The sequence below is a fragment of the Oncorhynchus mykiss genome, chromosome 5 (genome assembly GCF_013265735.2).
Source record: "Oncorhynchus mykiss isolate Arlee chromosome 5, USDA_OmykA_1.1, whole genome shotgun sequence".
In the NCBI taxonomy this organism is placed as follows: domain Eukaryota; kingdom Metazoa; phylum Chordata; class Actinopteri; order Salmoniformes; family Salmonidae; genus Oncorhynchus; species Oncorhynchus mykiss.
Window position 1 is genome coordinate 3,591,313 of NC_048569.1, and position 26,071 is coordinate 3,617,383.

Below are 26,071 nucleotides of genomic sequence, written 5' to 3' on the forward strand. Positions count from 1 at the left end.
CCTCTTCCCTACCAGCGAATTAAGGACATTCTCCTTCTTCCCTACCATCAAATCAAGGACATTCCCTCCCTCTTCCCTACCATCAAATCAAGTACATTCTCCCTGTGCCCTACCAGCTCATCAAGGACATTCTCCCTGTTTCCTACCAGCTCATCAAGTACATTCTCCCTGTGCCCTACCAGCTCATCAAGGACATTCTCCCTGTTTCCTACCAGCTCATCAAGGACATTCTCCCTGAGCCCTACCAGCTCATCAAGGACATTCTCCCTCTTCCCTACCAGCGAATCAGGGATATTCTGATAAGCGTGACAACGTTTGATGATGTAATGTTACAAGTAAAGTAGGAAGACCAGGTTTTAAAAGGCAACAGGATAGTCATGTGACATGAAGGAGGTGTTTCCATGTGGTCTGGAGAAGCGGTTTAATGCTCTGACTGAATGGAAGCTGATAATTATTAGTTTTTTACTCTGCTGGTCTCAGCAGGTCCCAGGAAGAAATGACGAGTGCTCGCTTTCCGAGACCGAGTACCAATGTATCCGACACCGAGACAAGACCAAGACACTCAATATGTTGACTCCAGTACTACAACCCTAGCTCATGGACTATGCTGCCTGGACTAGAACATTATAGCCTGGGTACCATACCTGTTTGTGCTATTATTCCTCTCCTTGCCACCTCTTGTCAGATGCCAAACATGTAAATGCTGGCACTGCTACGGTTAACCTCTCTTTTCCACCTTCCTCATGTTTTCTTTCTTTCTCTCTCTTTCCTTCCTTCTCCCTCTCTCCTTCTACCCCTCCCTGATGGACTATGTTGCCTGGTCTAACAAACAGGCATCCTATCAGGGCGGGGACTGGAGGTACCTGTCGCGGCTCCATCTGCGGGTGGTCACCCTGGTGGAGCACCCCTTCGTCTTCACCCGGGAGGTGGATGAGGACGGTCTCTGTCCCGCTGGTCAGCTCTGCCTGAACCCCCTCACCAACAACACAGCCCTGCTCCAGTCTCTCTTCCTCCAGATGCGGGGGCCTAACGACAGCATTCCCATGGAGTATAAGAAGTGTTGCTACGGCTACTGCGTCGATCTACTGGAGAAACTGGCGGAGGACATGGGGTTTGACTTCGACCTGTATATTGTAGGCGACGGCAAGTACGGTGGGTTTAAGAGCGGACGCTGGACAGGGCTGGTGGGGGATCTCCTCAGCGGAGCGGCCCACCTGGCCGTCACATCTTTCAGTATCAACTCGGCCCGGAGCAGGGTTATAGACTTCACCTCCCCGTTCTTCTCCACCTCTCTGGGCATCCTGGTACGGACCCGGGATACGGCCGCGCCCATCGGGGCATTCATGTGGCCCCTGCACTGGTCCATGTGGCTGGGGATATTCGTCTCGCTACACGTTACTGCCGTGTTCCTGACCATCTACGAGTGGAACAGCCCGTTTGGGATGACGCCGCGAGGCAGGAACAGAGATAAGGTGTTCTCCTTCTCCTCGGCTCTGAACGTCTGCTATGCCATCCTGTTTGGTCGTACAGCTGCCATTAAACCTCCTAAGTGCTGGACGGGGCGGTTCCTCATGAATCTCTGGGCTATCTTCTGCCTGTTCTGTCTGTCCACCTACACAGCCAATCTGGCCGCCGTCATGGTGGGGGAGAAAACATTCCAGCAACTCTCAGGAATACACGATCCAAAGGTAGGAAAACTCAGCTGTATTAACTCCTGTCCAGTACTACAACACGTGCATAAATAGTGCACCGTAGGGTGTTGTGGGGCTGAGGCCTGAAGCTGGGAAGAGTGGCCTGGAGAGGGTCTGGGGAGAGGGTCTGGGGTAAGGGGGCTAGGGGGAGGAGCCTGGGGAGAGGGGGCTGGGGAGAGGGAGAGAGGCAGAGGGGCTAGAGAGTGGGTTTGGGGAGAGGGGCTGGGGTAAGGGGTTCTATGGAGAGGGAGAGGGGCTAGGGAGTGTGGCTAGGATATGGGGAGAGGGGCCTGTTTTAGAAGGGTTAAGGAGAGGGAGAGGGACTGAGGAGAGGGGCTGGGAAGAGGGAGAGGGGAGAGGGGCCTGGGAGAGGGCCTGGGGATAGGGTATGGGGAGAGGGACAGGGGCCTGGGAGAGGGCCCTGGGAGAAGGGCCTGGGGAGAGGGCCCTGGGATAGGGGCTGGGGTATGGGGAGAGGGGGCTGGGGAGAGGGAAAGGGACTGGGAGAGAGTCCTGGGGAGAGGGGTTAGGGAGAGGGCCCTGGGAGAGGACCTCGGGAGAGGGGTTAGGGAGAGGGGAGAGGGCCCTGGGAGAGGGGTTAGGGAGATTGGAGAGGGCCCTGGGAGAGTGGCTGGGGTATGGGGAGAGGGAAAGATACTGAGAGAGAGTCCTGGGGAGAGGGGTTAGGGAGAGGGCCTGGGGAGAGGGGAGAGGGCCCTGGGAGAGTGGCTGGTGTATGGGGCTGGATGAGGCATAAGGTTCAGGAGGTTATGGATTTTACAATGGAGAGGAGTTGAAGTGAAAAGGGTATTTTTGAAAAGAGTCCAGTAGATATATGAGGGTTGCAGTGTTGTGGAGAGTTCCAGTTTAAAGTGCAGTATCATCACAATTAATCAGTGGTCTGTCTGGGACAGTCCGACTGGTCTAAGCAACTGCCTCCGGAATAGGTCAAATAATGTATCAGTGTGAATGTGGGATCAAATCCATCCCACTGCTATTCTAGATCACCCTCTCATCCTATCTTTCCTGTCAGTCTTTCACTGTCCTGTCTAAACAATACATGCGAAATGGTTGGACAGCCCAACTCCTTTAAAAAAAATAAAAAATAACAATCACAGTTTAAAGGTAACAGGAGCTAAGAGAGCTCTGTAACAGGTAAGCTGTGATGAGGAGGTTACAGACCACAGTTACAGGAGGTTACAGACCACAGTTACAGGAGGTTACAGACCACAATTACAGGAGGTTACAGACCACAGTTACAGGAGGTTACAGACCACCGTTACAGGAGGTTACTGACCACAGTTACAGGAGGTTACAGACGAGAGTTATAGGAGGTTACAGACCACAATTACAGGAGGTTACAGACCACAGTTACAGGAGGTTACAGACCACAGTTACAGGAGGTTACAGACCACAGTTACAAGAGGTTACAGACCACAATTACAGGAGGTTACAGACCACAGTTACAGGAGGTTACAGACCACAGTTACAGGAGGTTACAGAAAACAGTTACAGGAGGTTACAGACCACAGTTACAGGAGGTTACAGACCACAATTACAGGAGGTTACAGACCACAATTACAGGAGGTTACAGACCACAGTTAAAGGTTACAGACCACAGTTAAAGGTTACAGACCACAGTTAAAGGAGGTTACAGACCACAGTTAAAGGAGTTACAGACCACAGTTAAAGGAGGTTACAGACCACAGTTAAAGGAGGTTACAGACCACAGTTACAGGAGGTTACAGACCACAGTTACAGGAGGTTACAGACTACAGTTACAGGAGGTAATAGACTACTCTAACAGTTACAGGAGGTACAAGACCACTCTAACAGTTACAGGAGGTACTAGACCACTCTAACAGTTACAGGAGGTACTAGACCACTTTAACAGTTACAGGAGGCACTAGACCACACTAACAGTTACAGGAAGTAATAGACCACACTAACAGTTACAGGAGGTACTAAACCACAGTAACAGTTACAGGCGTTACTAGACCACAGTAACAGTTACAGGAGGTACTAGACCACACTAACAGTTACAGGAGGTATTAGACCACACTAACAGTTACAGGAACTACTAGACCACTAACAGTTACAGGAGTTACTAGACCCACTAACAGTTACAGGAGGTAATAGACCACACTAACAGTTACAGGAGGTTCTAGACCACACTAACAGTTACAGGAGGTACTAGACCACAGTAACAGTTACAGGAGGTTCTAGACCACACTAACAGTTACAGGAGGTTCTAGACCACACTAACAGTTACAGGAGGTACTAGACCACACTAACAGTTACAGGAGGTACTAGACCACTAACAGTTACAGGAGGTACTAGACCACTAACAGTTACAGGGGGTGATAGACCACACTAACAGTTACAGGAGGTACTAGACCACACTAACAGTTACAGGGGGTGATAGACCACACTAACAGTTACAGGAGGTACTAGACCACACTAACAGTTACAGGGGGTGATAGACCACGCTAACAGTTACAGGAGGTACTAGACCACTAACAGTTACAGGGGGTGATAGACCACTAACAGTTACAGGGGGTGATAGACCACTAACAGTTACAGGAGGTACTAGACCACTAACAGTTACAGGGGGTGATAGACCACTAACAGTTACAGGGGGTGATAGACCACTAACAGTTACAGGAGGTACTAGACCACTAACAGTTACAGGGGGTGATAGACCACTAACAGTTACAGGGGGTGATAGACCACACTAACAGTTACAGGAGGTACTAGACCACTAACAGTTACAGGGGGTGATAGACCACTAACAGTTACAGGAGGTACTAGACCACTAACAGTTACAGGGGGTGATAGACCACTAACAGTTACAGGAGGTACTAGACCACACTAACAGTTACAGGAGGTACTAGACCACTAACAGTTACAGGAGGTACTAGACCACTAACAGTTACAGGAGGTACTAGACCACTAACAGTTACAGGAGGTACTAGACCACTAACAGTTACAGGAGGTACTAGACCACTAACAGTTACAGGAGGTACTAGACCACACTAACAGTTACAGGGGGTGATAGACCACTAACAGTTACAGGAGGTACTAGACCACTAACAGTTACAGGGGGTGATAGACCACTAACAGTTACAAGGGGTGATAGACCACACTAACAGTTACAGGAGGTACTAGACCACTAACAGTTACAGGGGGTGATAGACCACTAACAGTTACAGGGGGTGATAGACCACACTAACAGTTACAGGAGGTACTAGACCACTAACAGTTACAGGGGGTGATAGACCACTAACAGTTACAGGAGGTACTAGACCACTAACAGTTACAGGGGGTGATAGACCACTAACAGTTACAGGGGGTGATAGACCACACTAACAGTTACAGGAGGTACTAGACCACTAACAGTTACAGGGGGTGATAGACCACTAACAGTTACAGGGGGTGATAGACCACTAACAGTTACAGGGGGTGATAGACCACTAACAGTTACAGGGGGTGATAGACCACACTAACAGTTACAGGAGGTACTAGACCACTAACAGTTACAGGAGGTACTAGACCACTAACAGTTACAGGAGGTACTAGACCACTAACAGTTACAGGAGGTGCTAGACCACTAACAGTTACAGGAGGTACTAGACCACACTAACAGTTACAGGGGGTGATAGACCACTAACAGTTACAGGAGGTACTAGACCACTAACAGTTACAGGGGGTATTAGACCACTAACAGTTACAAGGGGTGATAGACCACACTAACAGTTACAGGAGGTACTAGACCACTAACAGTTACAGGGGGTGATAGACCACTAACAGTTACAGGGGGTGATAGACCACACTAACAGTTACAGGAGGTACTAGACCACTAACAGTTACAGGGGGTGATAGACCACTAACAGTTACAGGGGGTGATAGACCACTAACAGTTACAGGAGGTACTAGACCACTAACAGTTACAGGGGGTGATAGACCACTAACAGTTACAGGGGGTGATAGACCACACTAACAGTTACAGGAGGTACTAGACCACTAACAGTTACAGGGGGTGATAGACCACACTAACAGTTACAGGAGGTACTAGACCACTAACAGTTACAGGGGGTGATAGACCACTAACAGTTACAGGGGGTGATAGACCACACTAACAGTTACAGGAGGTACTAGACCACTAACAGTTACAGGGGGTGATAGACCACTAACAGTTACAGGGGGTGATAGACCACTAACAGTTACAGGAGGTACTAGACCACTAACAGTTACAGGGGGTGATAGACCACTAACAGTTACAGGGGGTGATAGACCACTAACAGTTACAGGGGGTGATAGACCACTAACAGTTACAGGAGGTACTAGACCACTAACAGTTACAGGGGGTGATAGACCACTAACAGTTACAGGAGGTACTAGACCACTAACAGTTACAGGAGGTACTAGACCACTAACAGTTACAGGGGGTGATAGACCACTAACAGTTACAGGGGGTGATAGACCACGCTAACAGTTACAGGAGGTACTAGTCCACTAACAGTTACAGGGGGTGATAGACCACTAACAGTTACAGGGGGTGATAGACCACTAACAGTTACAGGAGGTACTAGACCACTAACAGTTACAGGGGGTGATAGACCACTAACAGTTACAGGAGGTTCCGCTTCGCCACGGTTCGGGAGAGCAGTGCCGAGGATTACCTGAAGAAAAGCTTTCCAGAGATGCACGAATACATGAGACGGTACAACGTACCAGCAACCCCAGATGGAATAGAACATCTGAAGTGAGTCATGACTATACAGTACTGACTCATCACAGCTTTTAACATGGGTACCAACATGATACAATACTGACTCATCACAGCTTTAACATGGGTACCAACATGATACAATACTGACTCATCACAGCTTTAACATGGGTACCAATACAGGCTTTATACAGGGAGACTTCATAACAGTTCTGAATATGTCCCACTCATAATACTCTGCCACATAGGGCTAGATTTAACAGGTTTAGTACTGCAGTAAAACACCATAATACTCTAGATTTAACACGTTTAGTTCTGCAGTAAAACACCATAATACTCTAGATTTAACAGGTTTAGTTCTGCAGTAAAACACCATAATACTCTAGATTTAACACGTTTAGTTCTGCAGTAAAACACCATAATACTCTAGATGTAACACGTTTAGTTCTGCAGTAAAACACCATAATACTCTAGATTTAACAGGTTTAGTACTGCAGTAAAACACCATAATACTCTAGATTTAACAGGTTTAGTTCTGCAGTAAAACACCATAATACTCTAGATTTAACACGTTTAGTTCTGCAGTAAAACACCATAATACTCTAAATTTAACAGGTTTAGTTCTGCAGTAAAACACCATAATACTCTAGATTTAACACGTTTAGTTCTGCAGTAAAACACCATAATACTCTAGATGTAACACGTTTAGTTCTGCAGTAAAACACCATAATACTCTAGATTTAACAGGTTTAGTTCTGCAGTAAAACACCATAATACTCTAGATTTAACACGTTTAGTTCTGCAGTAAAACACCATAATACTCTAGATTTAACAGGTTTAGTTCTGCAGTAAAACACCATAATACTCTAGATTTAACACGTTTAGTTCTGCAGTAAAACACCATAATACTCTAGATGTAACACGTTTAGTTCTGCAGTAAAACACCATAATACTCTAGATTTAACAGGTTTAGTTCTGCAGTAAAACACCATAATACTCTAGATTTAACAGGTTTAGTACTGCAGTAAAACACCATAATACTCTAGATTTAACACGTTTAGTTCTGCAGTAAAACACCATAATACTCTAGATTTAACATGTTTAGTTCTGCAGTAAAACACCATAATACTCTAGATTTAACACGTTTAGTACTGCAAAAAAACGATAACTTAATACATATGGAATCATGTAGTAACCAAAAAAGTGTTAAACAAATCAAAATACACAGCTGGTTGTTGAGAATGCCAAGATTGTGCAAAGCTGTAATCAAGGCGAACACTTGGCTACTTTGAAGAATCTAAAATCTATTTTGATTTGTTTAACACTATTCTTTGGTTACTACATGATTCCATATGTGTTATTTCATAGTTTTGATGTCTTCACTATTATTCTACAATGTAGAAAATAGTACAAATAAAGAAAAACCCTTGAATGAGTAGGTGTCCAAACTTTTGACTGGTAATGTAACATACCTTTCTCTCTGTGTGAGGGAGGTGAGGAGATGACTGAAGACTTGCACCTGCTCGCCACTGATCAGATCCTTCTGGAACGTATTCTGATAAGGACGTGCATATCGTATCGGCTTGCCTGAGTTTCTTTCAGAGGCAGAGATAGCCCTCCCACATCTTTACTATAGCCAACAATATATATTAGAATGCACTGTATGAAAAAGGGCTTAACATGTGGACGCCTGGAAGTTATTAAAAAATAGAATTGAAAAATAGCTAACGGCAGGCAGCCTAACGATTAAGAGCGTTGGGCCAGTTACCAAAAGGTAAAAGTCTGTCTGTGCCCTTGAGCAAGGCACTTCACCCTAATTGCTCCAATAAGTCACTTTGGATACGTGTCTGCTAAATGGCAACGATGTAAAATGTTGCATGTCTAACATCAGTAAGACTCAATCATGCGCACTCTTACTGACAGCTGTGGCTGCTTTGTGTGATGTATTGTTGTCTCTACCTTCTTGCCCTTCTTGCCCTTCTTGCCCTAATCTTTGTACCCTGTTTTGTGCTGCTATCATGTTGTGTTGTCATGTTGTGTTGCTACCATGCTGTGATGTCATGTTGTGCTGCTACCATGCTGTGTTGTCATGTTGTATTGCTACCATGCTGTGTTGTCATGTTGTGCTGCTACCATGCTGTGTTGTCGTGTTGTTTTTCTACCATGCTGTGTTGTCGTGTTGTTTTTCTACCATGCTGTGTTGTTTTTCTACCATGCTGTGTTGTCCTGTTGTGTTGCTACCATGCTGTGTTGTCGTGTTGTTTTTCTACCATGCTGTGTTGTTTTTCTACCATGCTGTGTTGTCATGTGTTGCTACCATGCTGTGTTGTCATGTTGCTACCATGCTGTGTTGTTGTGTTGCTACCATGCTGTGTTGTTGTGTTGCTACCATGCTGTGTTGTTGTGTTGCTACCATGCTGTGTTGTTGTGTTGTTTTGATAGACCACTAACAGTTACAGGAGGTACTAGACCACACTAACAGTTACAGGAGGTACTAGACCACTAACAGTTACAGGAGGTACTAGACCACTAACAGTTACAGGAGGTACTAGACCACTAACAGTTACAGGAGGTACTAGACCACTAACAGTTACAGGAGGTACTAGACCACTAACAGTTACAGGAGGTACTAGACCACACTAACAGTTACAGGGGGTGATAGACCACTAACAGTTACAGGAGGTACTAGACCACTAACAGTTACAGGGGGTGATAGACCACTAACAGTTACAAGGGGTGATAGACCACACTAACAGTTACAGGAGGTACTAGACCACTAACAGTTACAGGGGGTGATAGACCACTAACAGTTACAGGGGGTGATAGACCACACTAACAGTTACAGGAGGTACTAGACCACTAACAGTTACAGGGGGTGATAGACCACTAACAGTTACAGGGGGTGATAGACCACTAACAGTTACAGGATGTACTAGACCACTAACAGTTACAGGGGGTGATAGACCACTAACAGTTACAGGGGGTGATAGACCACACTAACAGTTACAGGAGGTACTAGACCACTAACAGTTACAGGGGGTGATAGACCACTAACAGTTACAGGGGGTGATAGACCACTAACAGTTACAGGGGGTGATAGACCACTAACAGTTACAGGGGGTGATAGACCACACTAACAGTTACAGGAGGTACTAGACCGCTAACAGTTACAGGAGGTACTAGACCACTAACAGTTACAGGAGGTACTAGACCACTAACAGTTACAGGAGGTACTAGACCACTAACAGTTACAGGAGGTACTAGACCACACTAACAGTTACAGGGGGTGATAGACCACTAACAGTTACAGGAGGTACTAGACCACTAACAGTTACTGGGGGTGATAGACCACTAACAGTTACAAGGGGTGATAGACCACACTAACAGTTACAGGAGGTACTAGACCACTAACAGTTACAGGGGGTGATAGACCACTAACAGTTACAGGGGGTGATAGACCACACTAACAGTTACAGGAGGTACTAGACCACTAACAGTTACAGGGGGTGATAGACCACTAACAGTTACAGGGGGTGATAGACCACTAACAGTTACAGGAGGTACTAGACCACTAACAGTTACAGGGGGTGATAGACCACTAACAGTTACAGGGGGTGATAGACCACACTAACAGTTACAGGAGGTACTAGACCACTAACAGTTACAGGGGGTGATAGACCACACTAACAGTTACAGGAGGTACTAGACCACTAACAGTTACAGGGGGTGATAGACCACTAACAGTTACAGGGGGTGATAGACCACACTAACAGTTACAGGAGGTACTAGACCACTAACAGTTACAGGGGGTGATAGACCACTAACAGTTACAGGGGGGTGATAGACCACTAACAGTTACAGGAGGTACTAGACCACTAACAGTTACAGGGGGTGATAGACCACTAACAGTTACAGGGGGTGATAGACCACTAACAGTTACAGGGGGTGATAGACCACTAACAGTTACAGGAGGTACTAGACCACTAACAGTTACAGGGGGTGATAGACCACTAACAGTTACAGGAGGTACTAGACCACTAACAGTTACAGGAGGTACTAGACCACTAACAGTTACAGGGGGTGATAGACCACTAACAGTTACAGGGGGTGATAGACCACGCTAACAGTTACAGGAGGTACTAGTCCACTAACAGTTACAGGGGGTGGTAGACCACTAACAGTTACAGGGGGTGATAGACCACTAACAGTTACAGGAGGTACTAGACCACTAACAGTTACAGGGGGTGATAGACCACTAACAGTTACAGGAGGTACTAGACCACTAACAGTTACAGGGGGTGATAGACCACTAACAGTTACAGGGGGTGATAGACCACTAACAGTTACAGGGGGTGATAGACCACTAACAGTTACAGGAGGTACTAGACCACTAACAGTTACAGGGGGTGATAGACCACTAACAGTTACAGGAGGTACTAGACCACTAACAGTTACAGGGGGTCATAGACCACTAACAGTTACAAGGGGTGATAGACCACACTAACAGTTACAGGGGGTGATAGACCACACTAACAGTTACAGGGGGTGATAGACCACTAACAGTTACAGGAGGTACTAGACCACTAACAGTTACAGGAGGTACTAGACCACTAACAGTTACAGGGGGTGATAGACCACTAACAGTTACAGGGGGTGATAGACCACTAACAGTTACAGGAGGTACTAGACCACTAACAGTTACAGGGGGTGATAGACCACTAACAGTTACAGGGGGTGATAGACCACTAACAGTTACAGGGGGTGATAGACCACACTAACAGTTACAGGAGGTATTAGACCACACTAACAGTTACAGGAGGTACTAGACCACTAACAGTTACAGGAGGTACTAGACCACTAACAGTTACAGGGGGTGATAGACCACTAACAGTTACAGGAGGTACTAGACCACTAACAGTTACAGGGGGTGATAGACCACTAACAGTTACAGGGGGTGATAGACCACTAACAGTTACAGGAGGTACTAGACCACTAACAGTTACAGGAGGTACTAGACCACTAACAGTTACAGGAGTTACTAGACCACACTAACAGTTACAGGGGGTGATAGACCACTAACAGTTACAGGAGGTACTAGACCACTAACAGTTACAGGAGGTACTAGACCACTAACAGTTACAGGGGGTGATAGACCACTAACAGTTACAGGGGGTGATAGACCACTAACAGTTACAGGAGGTACTAGACCACTAACAGTTACAGGGGGTGATAGACCACTAACAGTTACAGGAGGTACTAGACCACTAACAGTTACAGGGGGTGATAGACCACTAACAGTTACAGGGGGTGATAGACCACTAACAGTTACAGGAGGTACTAGACCACTAACAGTTACAGGGGGTGATAGACCACTAACAGTTACAGGAGGTACTAGACCACTAACAGTTACAGGGGGTGATAGACCACTAACAGTTACAAGGGGTGATAGACCACTAACAGTTACAGGAGGTACTAGACCACTAACAGTTACAGGGGGTGATAGACCACTAACAGTTACAGGGGGTGATAGACCACTGTAACAGTTCCTTGTTTTCTGTTCTTCCAGCTTCATCACCCATCACAAGGGTTCCGCTTCGCCACGGTTCGGGAGAGCAGTGCCGAGGATTACCTGAAGAAAAGCTTTCCAGAGATGCACGAATACATGAGACGGTACAACGTACCAGCAACCCCAGATGGAATAGAACATCTGAAGTGAGTCATGACTATACAGTACTGACTCATCACAGATTTAACATGGGTACCAACATGATACAATACTGACTCATCACAGCTTTAACATGGGTACCAACATGATACAATACTGACTCATCACAGCTTTAACATGGGTACCAACATGATACAATACTGACTCATCACAGCTTTAACATGGGTACCAACATGATACAATACTGACTCATCACAGCTTTAACATGGGTACCAACATGATACAATACTGACTCATCACAGCTTTAACATGGGTACCAACATGATACAATACTGACTCATCACAGCTTTAACATGGGTACCAACATGATACAATACTGACTCATCACAGCTTTAACATGGGTACCAATACAGGCTTTATACAGGGAGACTTCATAACAGTTCTGAATATGTCCCACTCATAATACTCTGCCACATAGGGCTAGATGTAACACGTTTAGTTCTGCAGTAAAACACCATAATACTCTAGATTTAACAGGTTTAGTTCTGCAGTAAAACACCATAATACTCTAGATGTAACACGTTTAGTTCTGCAGTAAAACACCATAATACTCTAGATTTAACAGGTTTAGTTCTGCAGTAAAACACCATAATACTCTAGATTTAACAGGTTTAGTTCTGCAGTAAAACACCATAATACTCTAGATTTAACAGGTTTAGTACTGCAGTAAAACACCATAATACTCTAGATTTAACACGTTTAGTTCTGCAGTAAAACACCATAATACTCTAGATTTAACAGGTTTAGTTCTGCAGTAAAACACCATAATACTCTAGATTTAACACGTTTAGTTCTGCAGTAAAACACCATAATACTCTAGATGTAACACTTTTAGTACTGCAGTAAAACACCATAATACTCTAGATTTAACAGGTTTAGTACTGCAGTAAAACACCATAATACTCTAGATGTAACACGTTTAGTACTGCAAAAAAACGATAACTTAATACATATGGAATCATGTAGTAACCAAAAAAGTGTTAAACAAATCAAAATACACAGCAGGTTGTTGAGAATGCCAAGATTGTGCAAAGCTGTAATCAATGCGAACACTTGGCTACTTTGAAGAATCTAAAATCTATTTTGATTTGTTTAACACTATTCTTTGGTTACTACATGATTCCATATGTGTTATTTCATAGTTTTGATGTCTTCACTATTATTCTACAATGTAGAAAATAGTACAAATAAAGAAAAACCCTTGAATGAGTAGGTGTCCAAACTTTTGACTGGTAATGTAACATACCTTTCTCTCTGTGTGAGGGAGGTGAGGAGATGACTGAAGACTTGCACCTGCTCGCCACTGATCAGATCCTTCTGGAACGTATTCTGATAAGGACGTGCATACCGTATCGGCTTGCCTGAGTTTCTTTCAGAGGCAGAGATAGCCCTCCCACATCTTTACTATAGCCAACAATATATATTAGTATGCACTGTATGAAAAAGGGCTTAACATGTGGACGCCTGGAAGTTATTAAAAAATAGAATTTAAAAATAGCTAACGGCAGGCAGCCTAACGATTAAGAGCGTTGGGCCAGTTACCAAAAGGTAAAAGTCTGTCTGTGCCCTTGAGCAAGGCACTTCACCCTAATTGCTCCAATAAGTCACTTTGGATACGTGTCTGCTAAATGGCAACGATGTAAAATGTTGCATGTCTAACATCAGTAAGACTCAATCATGGAGACTCTTACTGATAGTTGTGGCTGCTTGGTGTGATGTATTGTTGTGGCTGCTTTGTGTGATGTATTGTTGTTTCTACCTTCTTGACCTTTGTGCTGTTTGTGCCTATAATCTTTGTACCCTGTTTTGTGTTGCTATAATGTTGTGTTGTCATGTTGTGTTGCTACCATGCTGTGTTGTCATGTTGTATTGCTACCATGCTTTGTTGTCATGTTGTGCTGCTACCATGCTGTGTTGTCATGTTGTGCTGCTACCATGTTGTGTTGTCATGTTGTGTTGCTACCATGCTGTGTTGTCATGTTGTATTGCTACCATGCTTTGTTGTCATGTTGTGCTGCTACCATGCTGTGTTGTCATGTTGTGCTGCTATCATGCTGTGTTGTCGTGTTGTTTTTCTACCATGCTGTGTTGTCGTGTTGTTTTTCTACCATGCTGTGTTGTCCTGTTGTGTTGCTACCATGCTGTGTTGTCATGTTGTGTTGCTACCATGCTGTGTTGTTGTGTTGCTACCATGCTGTGTTGTTGTGTTGCTACCATGCTGTGTTGTCATGTGTTGTTGCCATGCTGTGTTGTCATGTAAATGTTGTTGCTATGCTGTGTTGTTGTGTTGCTGCCATGCTGTGTTGTTGTGTTGCTGCCATGCTGTGTTGTCATGTGTTGTTGCCATGGTGTGTTCTTGTGTTGCTGCCATGCTGTGTTGCGTTGCTGCCATGCTGTGTTGTTGTGTTGCTGCCATGCTGTGTTGTTGTGTTGCTGTCATGCTGTGTTGTTGTGTTGCTGCCATGCTGTGTTTTGTGTTGCTGCCATGCTGTGTTGTTGCGTTGCTGCCATGCTGTGTTGTCATGTGTTGTTGCCATGGTGTGTTGCTGCCATAATGTGTTGTTGTGTTGCTGCCATGCTGTGTTGTTGTGTTGCTGCCATGCTGTGTTGCGTTGCTGCCATGCTGTGTTGTTGTGTTGCTGCCATGCTGTGTTGTTGTGTTGCTGCCATGCTGTGTTTTGTGTTGCTGCCATGCTGTGTTGTTGCGTTGCTGCCATGCTGTGTTGTCATGTGTTGTTGCCATGTTGTGTTGCTGCCATGCTGTGTTGTTGTGTTGCTGCCATACTGTGTTGTTGTGTTGCTGCCATGCTGTGTTGTCATGTTGTGTTGCTGCCATGCTGTGTTGTCATGTTGTGTTGCTGCCATGCTGTGTTGTCATGTTTTGTTGCTGCCATGCTGTGTTGTCATGTTTTGTTGCTGCCATGCTGTGTTGTCATGTTGTGTTGCTGCCATGCTGTGTTGTCATGTTTTGTTGCTGCCATGCTGTGTTGTCATGTTTTGTTGCTGCCATGCTGTGTTGTCATGTTGTGTTGCTGCCATGCTGTGTTGTCATGTTTTGTTGCTGCCATGCTGTGTTGTCATGTTTTGTTGCTGCCATGCTGTGTTGTCATGTGTTGCTGCCATGCTGTGTTGTCATGTTTTGTTGCTGCCATGCTGTGTTGTCATGTTTTGTTGCTGCCATGCTGTGTTGTTGTGTTGCTGCCATGCTGTGTTGTCATGTTTTGTTGCTGCCATGCTGTGTTGTTGTCTTAGATCTGTTTTCATGTAGTGGTTTCTCTCTTGTCGTGATGTGTGTATTCAGTAGCAAATTGTGTGTCTTTTCAGGCATGATCCACAGCAACTGGATGCTTTCATCATGGACAAGGCCTTACTAGACCACGAGGTGTCTATAGATGCAGAATGCAAGACACTCACCGTGGGGAAACCATTTGCAATTGAAGGCAAGTAGATTGACATGAAATAAGGTGTTAATTCTGTATCCATAATGAAGAGGAACAATACAGGTATGCCCTCTGTCCCCTCTCATTTTTGTGCTAACTACAGAACCACTGGTAGAAAGGATAAGACAAGACATTATAATATAGAACCACTGGTAGAAAGGATAAGACAAGACATTATAATATAGAACTACTAGTAGAAAGGATAAGACAAGACATTATAATATAGAACCACTGGTAGAAAGGATAAGACAAGACATTATAATATAGAACCACTAGTAGAAAGGATAAGACAAGACATTATAATATAGAACCACTGGTAGAAAGGATAAGACAATACATTACAATATAGAACTACTAGTAGAAAGGATAAGACAAGACATTATAATATAGAACCACTGGTAGAAAGGATAAGACAAGACATTATAATATAGAACCACTAGTAGAAAGGATAAGACAATACATTACAATATAGAACTACTAGTAGAAAGGATAAGACAAGACATTATAATATAGAACCACTGGTAGAAAGGATAAGACAAGACATTATAATATAGAACCACTGGTAGAAAGGATAAGACAAGACATTATAATATAGAACCACTGGTAGAAAGGATAAGACAAGACATTATAATATAGAACCACTGGTAGAAAGGATAAGACAAGACATTATAATATAGAACCACTGGTAGAAAGGATAAGACAAGACATTATAATATAGAACCACTGGTAGAAAGGATAAGACAAGACATTATAATATAGAACCACTGGTAGAAAGGATAAGACAAGACATTATAATATAGAACCACTGGTAGAAAGGATAAGACAAGACATTATAATATAGAACCACTGGTAGAAAGGATAAGACAAGACATTATAATATAGAACCACTGGTAGAAAGGATAAGACAAGACATTATAATATAGAACCACTGGTAGAAAGGATAAGACAAGACATTATAATATAGAACCACTGGTAGAAAGGATAAGACAAGACATTATAATATAGAACCACTGGTAGAAAGGATAAGACAAGACATTATAATATAGAACCACTGGTAGAAAGGATAAGACAAGACATTATAATATAGAACCACTGGTAGAAAGGATAAGACAATACATTATAATATAGAACCACTGGTAGAAAGGATAAGACAATACATTATAATATAGAACCAGTGGTAGAAAGGATAAGACAAGACATTATAATATAGAACCAGTGGTAGAAAGGATAAGACAAGACATTATAATATAGAACCACTGGTAGAAAGGATAAGACAAGACATTATAATATAGAACCACTGGTAGAAAGGATAAGACAAGACATTATAATATAGAACCACTGGTAGAAAGGATAAGACAAGACATTATAATATAGAACCACTGGTAGAAAGGATAAGACAATACATTATAATATAATATAGAACCACTGGTAGAAAGGATAAGATAAGACATTATAATATAGATCCACTGGTAGAAAGGATAAGACAAGACATTATAATATAATATAGAACCACTGGTAGAAAGGATAAGACAAGACATTATAATATAATATAGAACCACTGGTAGAAAGGATAAGATAAGACATTATAATATAGAACCACTGGTAGAAAGGATAAGATAAGACATTATAATATAGATCCACTGGTAGAAAGGATAAGATAAGACATTATAATATAGATCCACTGGTAGAAAGGATAAGACAAGACATTATAATATAATATAGAACCACTGGTAGAAAGGATAAGACAAGACATTATAATATAATATAGAACCACTGGTAGAAAGGTTAAGACAAGACATTATAATGTAGATCCACTGGAGAAAGGATAAGACAAGACATTATAATATAGAACCACTGGTAGAAAGGATAAGACAATACATTATAATATAGAACCACTGGTAGAAAGGATAAGACAATACATTATAATATAGAACCACTTGTAGAAAGGATAAGACAAGACATTATAATATGGAAGTCATTCTGTCTGTTCCCAGGTTACGGCATCGGCCTGCTGTGTTTTTCTGTCTGTTCCCAGGTTACGGCATCGGCCTGCTGTGTTTTCTATCTGTTCCCAGGTTACGGCATCGGCCTGCTGTGTTTTCTGTCTGTTCCCAGGTTACGGCATCGGCCTGCTGTGTTTTCTGTCTGTTCCCAGGTTACGGCATCGGCCTGCTGTGTTTTCTGTCTGTTCCCAGGTTACGGCATCGGCCTGCTGTGTTTTCTGTCTGTTCCCAGGTTACGGCATCGGCCTGCTGTGTTTTCTGTCTGTTCCCAGGTTACGGCATCGGTCTGCTGTGTTTTCTGTCTGTTCCCAGGTTACGGCATCGGCCTGCTGTGTTTTCTGTCTGTTCCCAGGTTACGGCATCGGCCTGCTGTGTTTTCTAAGTCATTCTGTCTGTTCCCAGGTTACGGCATCGGCCTGCGCCAGAACTCCCACCTGACCTCTAATATCTCAGAGCTGGTGAGCCAGTACAAGTCTGACGGCTTCATAGACATGCTACATGATAAGTGGTACAAGGTGGTACCCTGTGGGAAACGGAGCTTCGCAGTCACAGAGGTAATGTACATCACTCTACTTCAATCAGTCACAGAGGTAATGTAGAACATACTACTTCAACCAGTCACAGAGGTAATGTACATTATACTACTTCAACCAGTCACAGAGGTAATGTACATTATACTACTTCAATCAGTCACAGAGGTAATGTAGAATATACTACTTCAACCAGTCACAGAGGTAATGTACATTATACTACTTCAACCAGTCACAGAGGTAATGTACATTATACTACTTCAACCAGTCACAGAGGTAATGTAGAATATACTACTTCAATCAGTCACAGAGGTAATGTACATCATACTACTTCAATCAGTCACGGAGGTAATGTAGAACATATTACTTCAACCAGTCACAGAGGTAATGTACATGACTCTACTTCAATCAGTCACAGAGGTAATGTATATCATACTACTTCAATCAGTCACGGAGGTAATGTAGAACATATTACTTCAACCAGTCACAGAGGTAATGTATAGCATACTACTTCAACCAGTCACAGAGGTAATGTATAGCATACTACTTCAACCAGTCACAGAGGTAATGTACATCATACTACTTCAACCAGTCACAGAGGTAATGTATAGCATACTACTTCAACCAGTCACAGAGGTAATGTACATCATACTACTTCAACCAGTCACAGAGGTAATGTACATCATACTACTTCAACCAGTCACAGAGGTAATGTATATCATACTACTTCAACCAGTCACAGAGGTAATGTACATTATACTACTTCAACCAGTCACAGAGGTAATGTACATCATACTACTTCAACCAGTCACAGAGGTAATGTACATTATACTACTTCAATCAGTCACAGAGGTAATGTAGAACATACTACTTCAATCAGTCACGGAGGTAATGTACATGACTCTACTTCAATCAGTCACAGAGGTAATGTATATCATACTACTTCAATCAGTCACGGAGGTAATGTAGAACATATTACTTCAACCAGTCACAGAGGTAATGTATAGCATACTACTTCAACCAGTCACAGAGGTAATGTATAGCATACTACTTCAACCAGTCACAGAGGTAATGTACATCATACTACTTCAACCAGTCACAGAGGTAATGTATATCATACTACTTCAATCAGTCACAGAGGTAATGTATAGCATACTACTTCAACCAGTCACAGAGGTAATGTACATCATACTACTTCAACCAGTCACAGAGGTAATGTATATTATACTACTTCAATCAGTCACGGAGGTAATGTACATGACTCTACTTCAATCAGTCACAGAGGTAATGTATATCATACTACTTCAACCAGTCACAGAGGTAATGTACATCATACTACTTCAACCAGTCACAGAGGTAATGTATATCATACTACTTCAATCAGTCACAGAGGTAATGTAGAACATACTACTTCAATCAGTCACGGAGGTAATGTACATGACTCTACTTCAATCAGTCACAGAGGTAATGTATATCATACTACTTCAATCAGTCACGGAGGTAATGTAGAACATATTACTTCAATCAGTCACAGAGGTAATGTATAGCATACTACTTCAACCAGTCACAGAGGTAATGTATAGCATACTACTTCAACCAGTCACAGAGGTAATGTAGAATATACTACTTCAATCAGTCACAGAGGTAATGTACTGTACATCATACCTCTTCAACCTGTCACAGAGGTAATGTACTGTACATTATACTACTTCAATCAGTCACGGAGGTAATGTACTGTACATTATACTACTTCAATCAGTCACAGAGGTAATGTACTGTACATTATACTACTTCAACCAGTCACAGAGGTAATGTACTGTACATCATACCTCTTCAACCTGTCACAGAGGTAATGTACTGTACATTATACTACTTCAATCAGTCACGGAGGTAATGTACTGTACATTATACTACTTCAACCAGTCACAGAGGTAATGTACATTATACTACTTCAATACAAATACTGATGTACTACATCACAATGCTAAATGATCTCTATTCTGTGATTTCAAAAAGTCTTAATGATGTTCATTATAAATTACAGAAGCTTGTCGCTGCAACAGAAAATAAAACTGCCCATTTGTTTTCGTCAATAATCTTCCATAAATAAGACGCTATTTGAAAAATGTGTGAAATATTTCAGTTTGATTCTTATGCAAGGGAAATGTACAAATGATGAATGTATTGATATGCTGAACTCACAGCATACAGTACAAACTGTGTTTTATATCCTGTGTGTTTGTCTCTGCTCTCTCCAGACCCTACAGATGGGCATTAAGCATTTCTCAGGCCTGTTTTTGATGCTGTGTGTCGGGTTGGGTCTGTCTCTCCTCACCACCCTGGCTGAACACATAATCTACCGCTTTGTCATACCCAGAGTCAAGGAGCCCAAGTTCAAGTACTGGCTGCATACTAGTCAGGTAACTAATTTAACTATCACTATGTTAACCGGCTGCCTACTTGTCAGGTAACTAATTTAACTATCACTATGTTAACTGGCTGCATACTAGTCAGGTAACTAATTTAACTATCACTATGTTAACCGGCTGCCTACTTGTCAGGTAACTAATTTAACTATCAGTATGTTAACTGGCTGCATACTAGTCAGGTAACTAATTTAACTATCACTATGTTAACCGGCTGCCTACTTGTCAGGTAACTAATTTAACTATCACTATGTTAACCGGCTGCCTACTAGTCAGGTAACTAATTTAACTATCAGTATGTTAACCGGCTGCCTACTAGTCAGGTAACTAATTTAACTATCACTATGTTAACCGGCTGCCTACTAGTCAGGTAACTAACTAAACATAGTGATAGTTAACTGGCTGCATACTAGTCAGGTAACTAATTTAACTATCGCTATGTTAACTGGCTGCATACTAGTCAGGTAACTAATTTAACTATCACTATGTTAACTGGCTGCATACTAGTCAGGTAACTAATTTAACTATCACTATGTTAACTGGCTGCATACTAGTCAGGTAACTAATTTAACTATCACTATGTTAACCGGCTGCCTACTAGTCAGGTAACTAACTAAACATAGTGATAGTTAACTGGCTGCATACTAGTCAGGTAACTAATTTAACTATCGCTATGTTAACCGGCTGCCTACTAGTCAGGTAACTAATTTAACTATCACTATGTTAACCGGCTGCCTACTAGTCAGGTAACTAATTTAACTATCACTATGTTAACCGGCTGCATACTAGTCAGGTAACTAATTTAACTATCACTATGTTAACTGGCTGCATACTAGTCAGGTAACTAATTTAACTATCACTATGTTAACTGGCTGCATACTAGTCAGGTAACTAATTTAACTATCACTATGTTAACCGGCTGCCTACTAGTCAGGTAACTAACTAAACATAGTGATAGTTAACTGGCTGCATACTAGTCAGGTAACTAATTTAACTATCGCTATGTTAACCGGCTGCCTACTAGTCAGGTAACTAATTTAACTATCACTATGTTAACCGGCTGCATACTAGTCAGGTAACTAATTTAACTATCACTATGTTAACTGGCTGCATACTAGTCAGGTAACTAATTTAACTATCACTATGTTAACTGGCTGCATACTAGTCAGGTAACTAATTTAACTATCACTATGTTAACTGGCTGCATACTAGTCAGGTAACTAATTTAACTATCACTATGTTAACCGGCTGCCTACTAGTCAGGTAACTAATTTAACTATCACTATGTTAACTGGCTGCCTACTAGTCAGGTAACTAATTTAACTATCACTATGTTAACTGGCTGCATACTAGTCAGGTAACTAATTTAACTATCACTATGTTAACTGGCTGCCTACTAGTCAGGTAACTAATTTAACTATCACTATGTTAACTGGCTGCCTACTAGTCAGGTAACTAATTTAACTATCACTATGTTAACTGGCTGCATACTAGTCAGGTAACTAATTTAACTATCACTATGTTAACTGGCTGCCTACTAGTCAGGTAACTAATTTAACTATCAGTATGTTAACCGGCTGCATACTAGTCAGGTAACTAATTTAACTATCACTATGTTAACTGGCTGCATACTAGACAGGTAACTAATTTAACTATCAGTATGTTAACTGGCTGCCTACTAGTCAGGTAACTAATTTAACTATCACTATGTTAACCGGCTGCATACTAGACAGGTAACTAATTTAACTATCGCTATGTTAACCGGCTGCCTACTAGACAGGTAACTAATTTAACTATCACTATGTTAACCGGCTGCATACTAGTCAGGTAACTAACTAAACATAGTGATAGTTAACTGGCTGCATACTAGTCAGGTAACTAACTAAACATAGTGATAGTTAACTGGCTGCATACTAGTCAGGTAACAAACTAAACATAGTGATAGTTAACTGGCTGCATACTAGTCAGGTAACTAACTAAACATAGTGATAGTTAACTGGCTGCATACTAGTCAGGTAACTAACTAAACATAGTGATAGTTAACTGGCTGCATACTAGTCAGGTAATTAACTAAACATAGTGATAGTTAACTGGCTGCATACTAGTCAGGTAACTAACTAAACATAGTGATAGTTAACTGGCTGCATACTAGTCAGGTAACTAACTAAACATAGTGATAGTTAACTGGCTGCATACTAGTCAGGTAACTAACTAAACATAGTGATAGTTAACCGGCTGCATACTAGTCAGGTAACTAACTAAACATAGTGATAGTTAACTGGCTGCATACTAGTCAGGTAACTAACTAAACATAGTGATAGTTAACTGGCTGCATACTAGTCAGGTAACTAACTAAACATAGTGATAGTTAACTGGCTGCATACTAGTCAGGTAACTAACTAAACATAGTGATAGTTAACTGGCTGCATACTAGTCAAGTAACTAACTAAACATAGTGATAGTTAACTGGCTGCATACTAGTCAGGTAACTAACTAAACATAGTGATAGTTAACTGGCTGCATACTAGTCAGGTAACTAACTAAACATAGTGATAGTTAACTGGCTGCATACTAGTCAGGTAACTAATTTAACTATCACTATGTTAACTGGCTGCATACTAGTCAGGTAACTAATTTAACTATCACTATGTTAACTGGCTGCATACTAGTCAGGTAACTAACTAAACATAGTGATAGTTAACCGGCTGCATACTAGTCAGGTAACTAATTTAACTATCAGTATGTTAACCGGCTGCATACTAGTCAGGTAACTAATTTAACTATCAGTATGTTAACCGGCTGCCTACTAGTCAGGTAACTAATTTAACTATCACTATGTTAACTGGCTGCCTACTAGTCAGGTAACTAATTTAACTATCAGTATGTTAACCGGCTGCATACTAGTCAGGTAACTAATTTAACTATCAGTATGTTAACCGGCTGCCTACTAGTCAGGTAACTAACGCAGCGTTCTAATGCACCGTAACAATGTTGTGTAACTTCCAGTGTGCTTTTACTATATACCTTGAGGTTGAACCTGCTTTAAGTTACAGTTTTAACAGTGTCCAAGTAGGCTACTGTGGCTATTTGATCATAATGTAGACCTACCAGAGAGGCCTACCATCAAAAACAATGGAGAAAATGCATCCCGTAACATTTTACCATGGAAATATCTGTTCTATCATTCAGCCTACAGTAGGAGCCAATGTGTGGTGTTCAATGTAGGTCTACATTCCATGAGATTTAAAACAAAAAACATGCAGGGCTTCACATTAACAAGTTTATCCACTTGTCCTTCAGACAAGGAGGTGACTGAACATGTTGTTGTTTGATGCAAGAAACCACTTTACAAATCCCATACCATTATTACAGAGAATGAGACAAATGATGCTAATCAAACCATATGTATTTATATAGCCCTTCGTACATCAGCTGATATCTCAGTGCTGTACAGAAACCCAGTCTAAAATCCTAAACAGCAAGCAATGCAGGTGTAGAAGCACGGTGGATAGGAAAAACTCCCTAGAAAGGCCAAAACCTAGGAAGAAACCTAGAGAGGAACCAGGCTATGTGGGGTGGCCAGTCCTCTTCTGGCTGTGCCGGGTGGAGATTATAACAGAACATGGCCAAGATGTTCAAATGTTCATAGATGACCAACATGGTCAAATAATAATAACCTTCTGCCTATTGGCTACTTAGCTTATTCAAGACTGTCTCAAAATACAACACTGCCCCTTTAAGAGAAAAAAAAGCTATTGGCTTTTCAAATGTGTCTAGAAATGTACACGTTTTGTGCTCTTGGAGGAAGCAATCACTGCCTTATCGTTGACAAGAAATGATCTATAACTGGACTAATAACTCACTAACTAGCAAATAATATGAACAAAATGTGCCCACGTGGCAACATGCAGCTCTCACTTCGATCTCAAAGCAAGTGCATCTACTCACGACTGCTCATGCTGTAAACACAGTCCAGTTCAAAGAGAATGGCACAGATCCATATATGGCAATGGACTACATGCATATAGGCTTCCTGCAGTTCTGATTGGTTAAGGTGCACCAGTCTGAGTAGAGTACATGCTAAGTCCTGCATGTCAATGCAATAGAATCCTACTCAGATGCGTTCTGTCTACAAAAAAATCTCTTGCATAGTTAGTTGTGCAAACTAAGTTTTGCATAGTTTGTTTTGTTTCGGTATGTTGCGATCACAATTAGCACAGTAAAGGGAAATATTGATAGTGTTAACTAACAGGGAAACCTCTAGGAAGTTGAAGTATAATCTCGTGCTTCTCTCCGTGGGCTGATAGTACTTCTCTCCGTGGGCTGATAGTACTTCTCTCCGTGGGCGGATAGTACTTCTCTCCGTGGGCTGATAGTACTTCTCTCAGTGGGCTGATAGTACTTCTCTCAGTGGGCTGATAGTACTTCTCTCCGTGGGCTGATAGTACTTCTCTCCGTGGGCTGATAGTACTTCTCTCCGTGGGCTGATAGTACTTCTCTCCGGGGGCTGATAGTACTTCTCTCTGTGGGCTGATAGTACTTCTCTCCGTGGGCTGATAGTACTTCTCTCCGTGGGCTGATAGTACTTCTCTCCGTGGGCTGATAGTACTTCTCTCCGTGGGCTGATATTTCTTCTGCCTGGCAGTCCCATTCAGAAATGACTGAAATTCTTCTGAGAATATCATACTCTGGTATCTGTATAGTTTCTGTTTGACATATTATGCTCTGTCCCACAGAGGTTACATCGAGCAATGAACTCATCTTTCAATGACGATAAACTGCAGACTGTAGCCAAGCCAGAAGAAAGGTAACAATGTCCTGTGTACCTTCACATAAAAGCCGCACAGAAAAAGACCGTGGATTGACTGGTGATTTAAAGGTGGCAGTTTGACAGCGTGTGTCACTGGTTTTAATGGCAGGGAAATATAATTGTCAGTGATGATAGCAAAGACACTATTCCCTACATAGTGCACTACTTTTGACCAGAACCCTATGGAATGAGGGGTCCATTCTTGGACACTTCGAAAACCTATTAGATGAATCACCTTACTAACTGACCATGGAAAAGATCCTATCCATGTCATGTACCATGTCCAGTAACAGATAGAGAATCTAATTTATAAAAATAACTTTTAATGTGAATAGATTACACACTATGAATTTAGTCAGTCTTGCATATCACTGTAAAATAAAGACCTGACAGACGCCTCACTTTATATTGCGCTATTAGGTTAATGTATAGTTTTAGAAACGTGGCTCTCTGTCACAGGAGGCTGGTGGCATCTTATTTGGGAGGACGGGCTCATGATAACGGCTGGAGAATAATTAGTGGAATGGTGTCAAATACATCCAACACATGGTTTCCATTTACTCCATTTCAGCTAATAGTATGAGCCCTCCTCCCCTCAGCAGCCTCCACTGGTACATTGTAGATTAGGTTCCCTGTTGGGGTTTTTATCAGCCACTGCCAAATTGACTGTGGAAAAGAACTACAGGGTGACCAGTGGCATATAAAGATTACTGGAAA

The 26,071-nt window shown here is 42.2% G+C and overlaps 1 protein-coding gene across 1 annotated transcript in view; it reads left to right on the forward strand.

Annotated features, from left to right (window-relative positions):
* Positions 1-26,071, forward strand: part of grin3a (glutamate receptor, ionotropic, N-methyl-D-aspartate 3A) — an 87,168-nt gene that overhangs the window by 43,365 nt on the left and 17,732 nt on the right. The window contains exons 5-9 of the mRNA XM_036976532.1: positions 834-1,688; positions 11,987-12,132; positions 15,470-15,585; positions 17,901-18,142; positions 20,377-20,538. Of these exons, the coding sequence (XP_036832427.1) occupies positions 834-1,688; positions 11,987-12,132; positions 15,470-15,585; positions 17,901-18,142; positions 20,377-20,538 (1,521 nt within the window). The remainder of the gene's footprint in view (positions 1-833; positions 1,689-11,986; positions 12,133-15,469; positions 15,586-17,900; positions 18,143-20,376; positions 20,539-26,071) is intronic.